This window comes from Lupinus angustifolius, chromosome LG19 (assembly GCF_001865875.1).
Source record: "Lupinus angustifolius cultivar Tanjil chromosome LG19, LupAngTanjil_v1.0, whole genome shotgun sequence".
NCBI lineage: Eukaryota > Viridiplantae > Streptophyta > Magnoliopsida > Fabales > Fabaceae > Lupinus > Lupinus angustifolius.
The window spans coordinates 5,731,058-5,741,526 of record NC_032027.1 but is presented as its reverse complement, the minus strand read 5'-3'; the positions used below and the strand labels follow the sequence as shown (position 1 = coordinate 5,741,526).

At 30.3% G+C, this 10,469-nt stretch overlaps 1 protein-coding gene across 1 annotated transcript; it reads left to right on the top strand.

The window, feature by feature from the left end:
- On the top strand, positions 6,797 to 8,805 carry LOC109334491 (protein CENTRORADIALIS-like). The gene is made up of 4 exons (XM_019570301.1): positions 6,797 to 7,085; positions 7,289 to 7,350; positions 7,782 to 7,822; positions 8,232 to 8,805. Exons 1-4 carry the CDS (start codon positions 6,885 to 6,887, stop codon positions 8,447 to 8,449), a joined length of 522 nt encoding a protein of 173 aa, XP_019425846.1. The 5' UTR covers positions 6,797 to 6,884; the 3' UTR covers positions 8,450 to 8,805.

Below are 10,469 nucleotides of genomic sequence, written 5' to 3'. Positions count from 1 at the left end.
AGGGACGATGATGGTGGTGGTTCGTCAAAAAAGTCTTGAGGGTGAGTCTAGGTGAGACGAGTCCCTTGTATTGCTGGATGAGGTATTCTGTTGGATCAGACAGTTCTCACAGCGCAAACTAGACGATCTCTGATAACCCCTCTTTGTAATCAGGATCAATGAGAGGGATGCCCAGAAAGTGTTTGATACGACACCGTCCTGAAATGGACAATTCTTCGGAACAGATCGTTCATATATCCTTGCAAGGAATAATGTTGGTGCATTCAAATCGGCTTGTTATGGGACCTGTACTCTTGATTATTTCCGAATAGTATACTAGGAGGATATTGGTGAAAGGATGGATGAAACAAGCATAACATTCATTCATTGAGATTGTGGACTTTGATCCTCATAATGTGATATTATAACATCATTCATCATTGTGCATTTTTATATGTGATGTATATATTGTGTTTATTATGCGTGTCTGTCTGGATATGATATTCCGTGTAATTCCATGCCGAGTAATATTCATTAGATGTCTTACTCCCTCTTCTTTTTGTTTGTCTTCGGATCGCGTTTTATTCGGATGGATCATTCTACAAGGATTCGGAGTTACCGTTTCTCGATGTCCCAAGAGGGGGCATGGAGGATTGAGGGAGATCGGTACACCTACACAAGCCCTTGCAACTTAGATATGTGTAGGGTACTTTTTGATGTATGCTCATCATTCGTATAGATATTTTCCGTTATTAAATGATGTATTATTCAAAGTTATATTGTGTTATTTTTTGTTACCATTAGGTAACGGTTTTTAATTTTTCGTAATGTATGTTACTTAAAGTGATGTCCCGAAAAAGGAACAAATATAAAGATGATAAGTTTACGTTACATTATTAAAAAAAAACAATTTACCCATTTTTGGGCATTATATTTATAGAGTAATTTTCGGGGCGTTATAGGGTCCACGCTAAAATATATTTTTCTCAAATGGAGGAGGAAAACACATGAAAAAAATCATTTTGATAAAACTACTATAACACCTTTGTTTTATCTCTAAACCATCACTTTTCTCATAATCTCTTCTCAAAGTCATTTCTCATCTTTTCTCTCCAAACTCACTTTCTTCGCATATGAGTTTGTCACTATAAAAACAAAAATAAATAGAACTTTAACATTCTAATTGAGTTTTTTCCTTTTCTAATTTCAATCAAATAATGTTCTTTTTCCACTAGATCTAACACTTACAACCCTATTTTTTTTAATTCATTCCTTTTTATGATAGGGTATGAATGTTTTGCATAATAACAAATACATTTGTTTTTTATTTTATTTTAAATTCTAATTCTGTTTAGAGAACTTATAATTTGTTGGATGATATATTTGTATTATTCATTTTTAGAAGTGTTTTTTTAATTGTTATTTTTATTACTTACGTGATATAGAAATCAATATATTTAGGTTTTTTCTATATAATGTTGTCTATAAAAGTGTTTGTTTGATGTTTATACATCTTGGAGTTAGTTTTTGTGAGAGAGGGTATGGATCTCCTATGTTTTGTACATGCTACAAATAAAGTAGTAACAACAACAATGACGTAAATATAATATTTCTTATTTGGGGTGTTTATCTAATTTCACAAATATAATTTTTCTTTTCTTTTCACTTTTGCACAACCAAGTAAGAAGAGATAAGTTATAACTTTCATTCATTCATTTCTTCTTTTAAACTAAACAACTAATTTTCACCTAAATTTCTACATTTTTTTCATTCCTTCAACTTTTTTCCTTGTTTTTTCTTTCATTCCAGTTTCCTTTCTCAACCGAACAAAATGTACAAGTGTGCAAAACTCTGATTTTCGAGAGAAATCAAAGCAAAATATTAAACAAATCTAAATGTTAAACATTTTATAAAAAATGTACTCATAGTGTTTAATAATGGCTATTGTTAACTCATCTGCTATAGTATTAGTTATCATTTCAATATATAATTTCTACATAATTTAATTATGACAATAAAAATTGCATCTGAACATAAAGGTAATAATTATAATGTGTCTGAAAGCGAAAAAAGTTAAACAAAAAATGAGTGAGAATGGAGGGCTATAATTAATGAAAAGTAGTGTGAAAATTAATGAAAAGTAGTATGAAAATTAATTTGATATTTACAACAATTAACTTATGAAATTACAATAGTTATTGTAATTATGGTAATTTGTATCAGAAAAGTGTTGCTCCATCTTGATTAAACCACTATGGGTTGAGCCTCCAAGGGTGATAGTCTTATTCTAATCAAATCCAATTATTACAAGTCTACAAAGTTCCAAAACTTTATCACTCGAGAAATTAACTTACTTGTATACAGGAGCTTCTAATAATTGGTAATTATGGTAATTAAATATATATTTTAAAAAAAGAAGAATTACGAAGGAGAGAGATAGTTTGAAAAGGACATAGATGATGAATAAGAACATCATCAAAACAAATAAAATCTACCTTCTTACTTCTATCTCACACATTATTTTATATATTAAAATTCTATAAAATAAGAACAATATATTTTTACATAATATTAAATATTATTCTTATTTGAGTCCCACAATATCTAATTTTTTTCCCACAATATGTACATCTCTTATTACTTTCTTTTGGTTAAGAACAATAAAAAATTGTTTTTATCTAAAAACAAAATCAGAAAACAAAAATGATAAAATGAAAAAGAAAATAAGAATGTTATTATTTGGTTGAGAACGATATTAAGAATAGCCATTGCTATAACTATGCTTCACATTTTGAATTTTTTATGCAAAAATTGTGTTTGACGGCGAAGGGTTAGAATTCTAACTTTATATACATCTCTTCATTTTTTCTTTGCACAATTTCTTGCCATCTTCCCAATTCCTTTTTTCTTACAAAAAAAAACCATTTTTGCATTTAGAGTAAACTCAATTTTAAAGAAGTAAATTAGACAATGTTAGCGAATTAATTCACCACTTAAAAAATTAATCAAGAGATAATATTGTCATAAAAAAACAAAACTTACAATTCTATATTCTACTATATACAATACCAAAATAAATGAGTGAAGATACTTTATATCTTTATTTCTCTATCTCTATACCAAATCAATAAAATTATGTCAACTAATAGTAATTACTGTTTTTCAATAAATACTAAATAAGATTATATATAAATTTTATTTAGATGTCAAGACCCTATTGAATTGGTTCAGTGAGACTAGAGATGGCAAAATGAGTTCTGTCTGCGGGCGCGCCCACATAGCTCGTATTTTTTTGCGAGCAGGACATACCTATTTTGCCTATTTGCTCATTTCATTCGGCCCGTTTTGCCCGCCAAGTTTGCGGATATTTCTGTTGGGCATGCGGGCGGCCCATAAACATAATTTAAGGAAAAAATAAGAAAATTTTAAATAAGTTATGATGTAATGTGATTTTTAATCTCGAAAAAATTGTAATCTAATGCGATTTATTAAACTTCATATAAAATATTAAAAATTTTGTTAATTTTTTATCTTAAACTCATTTATTTAATTTAATTTCATTTATTATATGAATTTTTTATTTTTTTAATTATTTAACAATGTCCATGGGCCGCCTGCAAGTCCGTTAGCCGTTTTAAAACGAGCAGGACATTAAATTTTGTCCATTAAACCAATACGAGCATGCCTGCACCCGCTTAAATATTTGCGAGCATTTGCGGATACAAGTTAAATAGATCGAGCGACCCGTTTTGCCATCTCTAAGTGAGACAGAGAAAACTGATACAAGTGATCTTCAATCAAAATAAATATGTAAAGATTCCCTACTTCATTTGGCGGCATCCACAACTTCTGCCTTAGTTAGACGAAAAATATAGGAAGTATTAAACATGGGGAGCTTAGCATTTTTAATAAAAAAATTATGAAAATAAAGTTTCCATTTTCTCATTTAGGAAGAGTAGGTGTCAACTTATACCAATATTAGCAATTGACGGTTATCCAGAGAAACAAGTTAAGAATCTGGTATATCGCACAAAAGATAATTTACTAGTTTTTTATAGCATTGTATGTTTCTACAGTGAAATGTATCAGCAATTTATTTATGCAATAAAAGGGTCATATTCCACTTGCGAATCATAATAAACAAATAATAATTAGAACAATAGCCAATGACTATTCAACTAGTAAATATCGTTAATACATATGAAACTAGGCCACTAGCTAAAATTAGGGTTTCTAGAAACAATAATTTGTGAGCCTTGAACTGCGCATGTTTAGTCGGGAAAGATCTAGCATCCTCTCTTTTTCTCCTTTTTATGTGTCAAAATGATATATTGGTCAATAAATTATAATTTATTACTGGGAAAAGATTCACTTACTATAAAATTAAGTTAAAAAATCTATTTCATATCTTAACTATATATTATGAAAATTTATTACTTTAAGTGATTTGAGTTAGTTAGTAAATCTGCACTATTAAATTTTTGTAGAATAAATTACTAAGATATGAAAATAGTTTTTTTTTTAAATTTACTCTATAGATCTGTCTTTATTTCCAATTTTAATATTTGGAATAACACAGAATATGGAACAATAAATATGATGTAGACACACATGAACCCCTTTCCTCCACCAAAAGAATACAAATAAAAGAAGAACAAAGATTTTCCAAGAGAAAGAGCAGAATAGCTTCTAATTAAAGAAGCCCCACTTTCTCATATTTCCAATTTTGGAACTTGTTTTGAATATGAGAATCATTTTTATTCTGAAATGACCTTGGGCACTCACATGCACACACTTATAGTCCTAGGCTTGTACATAGCCTTGAGCATTTAAGATGGAGTTCCTTTAATTAAAAGAGAATCTTCCAACCAAAATTAAATAAAAGACAAGGAGAATCACACACACATAAAAAGGGAAAAAATGCATTTTGTGTGCATGTAATAAAGGAAGGTTCTCCACATCCATGGTACTATTGCCTTATATGCTAAAGAGCATGGTAAATGTGGATGTTCATAATAGTATAGCATTCTTAGAATTTTGCCTTTTACATATCTTTTTAGTTTAATAGAACGGTGGAGCTTGACAACAAGCAAATAAAGGACCCACATATAGGAGTACACGTGATGCTTTTTATGACTTGAGCTGGAAAGAAAAATGGTTCTCATTGAATGAGAAACTCAATATTTAACAAGAATATGGCCAATCAAGAACCGAAAAATGGTTCTCATTGAATGAGAAACTCAATACTTAACATGAGTATAGCCAATCAAGAACCAATTCCAATGGACCCATATTGTTTGCGTGCCGATGGATGGGAGATCTTCTTCGTTCTTCGAAGGGATATTAATTTACAAAGATTTGATTTTTTAACTTAAAAATAAGTAAAAATCAGGACCTTTAAAAAATTTGGTGCTACATATCATCATCTCTACTTAATATTGAACTCTTTAATACCAGAGAAGATCTTCACTCGTATAAATGAGAAAGACCAGTGGTCACAATTATTAGTAACGACTTGGGCTATGCCTATGAGGAAGAGGATCCGCTCTCCTTTATAGTTTCCGTCCCTATATCCTGAATCAGTCACTCTTTATCAACAAATAAGAAATAACACTTTATTTTAATTTTATTTTATAAAAATAATACTTTAAATCAACATGTCTAGATATAATTGGTGTGAGACAGGATTGAGGACACCAAGTTGGGACAGATGATCTCCATTATGCCTATTTATTTTAATTGTATAGCAGACACAACCTTACCTTACCCATATTTAAGGTGAATGGGATACTATATTTCATGCCCTTTTGAAAAATGAACATGTATGTCACATATATAATCAGTGAGGTCCAAATTGTAAATGCTATTCACACTCATATAACATGATTTCAAGGTAACACATGCCATAGGAACTTGTTGAAAATGAGCCAAAGAGACAATATGAATAATGATTTCTAGCCCTTTTATTAGAGAACTCATTTTTTCTCTCATCTAAAGTATATACATCGAGAGGATTGATCATATATATAGTCCTAATACAAATTCTAAGTTGACACATTTTTAAGCTAACTAAATAAACAATATTAATAATTTATCCGATATTTTTGTACCTAAAATAATTAAATGATTTTGTTTGTGAGGAGAGCGATTAGAATATGTTGGAAGACATTTTTTTTTCTTTCTAAATGGACAATATTAGAAATTAATAATAATTGTTTAGGTTCAAATCAAGGTTTTTATTGAACATAACCTTGATCAATTCAGGACACCAGTGTAAGTGTTTTTTTGGTTACACCCTTTCTAATTTGTTAATTTTATTCTTATCTAATGGTGATTGTGATTATAATTTAATGACCATTACTTGAAACATGTTGCTAGTTTTGTATAATACATGATTTTTTTTCTCTCTTGAGTGAAGATTACTGGGGTTTCAGGGAATATTGTGTTTGAGAAAACAAATTCTTGAGAGACAACCACGTATTAGTTCTTTAGCTTTAGTAGTACAAAAAACTAACTTTATTATAATATGAGTGTTCCATGGGAGCACATCTGGTGTCCCACAGTTTGTGCAACTTCATGTGTCATGAGTTTGTGATTCGTCAGAAAAATACTTAATAATTAAATTTTAGCTTAAATATACTTTTTCTGACCAATCACAAGTCCATGACACATAGAGTAATACAAACTGTGGGACAGCAGATGTGAACCCATTTTCCTCTAGCATCATTATATCTCAACAATATGATATTTGTTGCTAAAACAAAAAAAAGTGTACCTAAAGTTACTTTAAAGACAATAAATATGGGAGCACAATCTCTCATTTCCCAGCAGGACTTCTCATTGAGTTATATTCTTCCTTTCTACTACTCACCATTTCTTTCCTCTTCATTGTTCCTCTCATTATAATGGCAAGAATATCATCAGAACCTCTAATTGTTGGGAGAGTCATAGGAGATGTTCTTGATTCTTTTACCACTAGCATGAAAATGACTGTGAGTTATAACAACAAGCAAGTTTTCAATGGGCATGAGCTCTTCCCTTCCACTGTTACCAACAAGCCTAGGGTTGAAATTGATGGTGCTGATTTGAGGTCCTTCTTTACACTGGTATACATATATGTTTGGAAAATCACCTATGATCTCTTTTTCTCTTATTCTTTTTTGCTTAAAAGAAAAAAGCTTGAGCTGTTTTTGCCTGTTTGTTATACTTTGCTGTTTTCTGCAATCAGTGACAATATATTCCTCTATTATTGAATATTGCCACTTAGAAAACTGAATCATTAAGCTAAATGTCACCCTTTTTATTGCAGGTCATGACAGACCCTGATGTTCCTGGCCCTAGTGATCCTTATATGAGAGAGCACCTGCACTGGTACTACTTAATATAATTATAAAGATGATAACTACAAACCACTTATTTCATTTTATTAAACATATTTTTTATTTACTGCTGCTCTAACACCAGAGAGACATTTATTACATGTCAATGAAATTACACAAACACAACCACATAAACATTAGAAAGTGTATGTGTCAATATATATGTGTCTATTGTAAGTCTTAGAAAATGAAAGATTTGTTTTGCAAGATATATATATGCATTCCTGTTATCACATTAAACTGGAGAGGTAAATAGCATGTGATTGAGATACATACCTTTTTTGTTCTGTAAAATTGCATGTTTACCATGACCTGAAAATTAAAACAATGTTAAACATGTACACAAAACAATGTTAATTAGATACACTAACCATTATTCACATGTGTCTAACAGTCATTGGTTCAAATTATTTCCTTTTGCAGGATTGTGACTGACATTCCAGGCACAACAGATGCCACATTTGGTAGGTCAAAATTATTTCATATATAGATAGAGACTTACTCATGAGACTGAAATTCTGGTCCAACCCAATGATGATAAAAGAAAAACAGTAAAAATAATAAATATTTGATTTTTTTTAATTGACATGACATATTTTCATTGGTTTAAGACATAATTTGAGACATACTTTAGAATAATAGGTTGTCTATTTATCTTCCTTTTATTTTGTTTGATGGATATAGTGAAAATGTTTTATATACACTACAAACTACACTTTCCCAATACTATTAAGGCTTAATATCACAAAATACTAAACCTAAAATGTGTCCAGAAAGTGTTGTTACTTGTGTATAAATAATAATATTGTTGTAAGAAAGTTGTCAAATCCTGATGTTGAAATAATGACACTCAAATGTACTTGTATCATGTAGGGAAAGAGTTGGTGAACTATGAGATTCCAAAGCCAAATATTGGGATCCATAGGTTTGTGTTTGTACTGTTCAAGCAAAAACGTAGGCAATGTGTTACTCAACCTTCTTCAAGGGATCACTTCAATACTATGAATTTTGCATCAGAAAATGACCTTGGTCTTCCTGTTGCTGCTGTCTACTTCAATGCACAGAGGGAGACCGCTGCAAGAAGGCGCTAGTTGGAAACAATTACCAGTGCAATGCAAGCACATGGTATTGAATAAATGGATTAAAAGTATGATGATTTTCCTTTGATGTAAGAAGAGTTTCAGTGAAAGAGAATTGTGTCTTCTTTGACTATAATCACTATATATATATGCCATGTTTTGCTTTTCATCAGATGCTATACTGCATCTTCTTGTATGTATATCATTATTATATTATTACCTTATGGTTAATTATATGGCAGACCTTATATGAAGAAATAATGGGTACACCATATGCCATTTCTCTTTTAATATGTTAGGGTTTGAGTTAACTTGTGTTGGCTGGTTTCACTAGTCAGGTCAACTATTAGCTGATTAGCTCACCCGTATTTCCATGTTCAAACATAAATATTATATGTTTGTGATCTTCTGATTAACTTGTGGGCATTAAGTTAAGGTTGGAGTATGTTATCTTGATGGGCATCATCTCTTTCAACTTGATGTCCCAATCTTATTATGTACCATTTATATCTAGATATATAAATTTAATATATTACTTTTATAAAATAAAATTAAAATAAAATGTTATTTTTATTTGTTGGCAAATGGTGGTTGGGTTGGGACACATGGACAAGAACTCTAAGCGATAGAGGATCCCATTCCTATATCATCTACCCTAAAAATGTGTCATTTCATATATCATCAGTTATAATTAATCAGAAAAATATTTAATTATTAAATTATTAATTTAAATATATTTTTTCAACTAACACATATATTTTTTACGAGAGCAAATGTGTCCCCCTTAGTCGTATATAGCGTGCTTGATTATTAGTAAATGTGCATTTAGTTTTGGGTTCACTTATTTACCACTCTTCTTTTTATACTTTATTACCATTTGACAAAATGTTACCTTGAATTAGATGACCAATAATTATAAGTAGAGATGTGGAGGGAAGGATTATAAGAAAATTGTTAATCGATTCACCTACAAAGTTGACCGTTTGATCTCTTTTGTATTGAGTGGACACCTCTTATACTCGTTTTAATACAATTTTCCTTTATAAAAAAGAATTATCCTATCACAAGTTATAATTTTCTTAATCTAGATAACAAGAGCTAACAAAGTGGTCAAAAGTAGTAAATAACTCTAAATGAATTGCTCGAACTGACGGCCTCCTCCATTTTATTCCTCAAACCCCATCATCAAACTACTTATGACTCTCTTAAATGAATTGCTTCTAATTTTATTAGGTTAAAGTTAGAAAATTCTTCAAAAAAAAAATCAGAAGTCGGTTACATAATTTTGCAGAATCTGTTTCATTTTCAAGCGGAATCTATGATTCTAGAATAGACATAATATATACTATCAAAACCCCACGAACTGATTCGTTATAATAGATAAATTTATATAACTAATGCTGGTACGTTAACCATTAGTTTACTTGTGTAAAATTCTCTTCAATTTTTAAATATTGTATAGAATCAAATCAAGGAATGGCAACGGGGCAGATGAGGTTGGGTTTGTACTTAACCAACCCCGAATCTAAAATCTAGAACCCAAACCTAAATTTTACGAGATTAAAAATAATAATACCATCCTCAAACCTGTCGGGTTTCGGGTAACCCAAACCCGATGGAAAACCCGACCTCAACTATAAAAAAAAACATTTAAATCCATAAAAATAGCATAAACAAGACCCCAATAAAATCAGAGGAGTTTAAACAAGTTCATATTTTTGGATGAGAAAGTATGTCCAGATTTACTTACACTAATTATTGGGTTAAATATGCCAATATTGCAAGTGCAGTTAACAATAAAATCAAAGGAGGAAGAAGAGTTGAAGGAAGAAAGTAAATAGAAATTCAGTGAATGTAAAAACTTCTAAGTTCTAACCTCACTCTCTTGTGATTGCGCCACTCTCTTGTGAGTGCAGTTAACAACTTATATATTTTTTTCCTAACCATAAATAAGAAAAACTAATGGTTTTTACAGTGGTGATGTATGTGACATTATAGGTTTAGTGTGTATATATATATATATATATATATA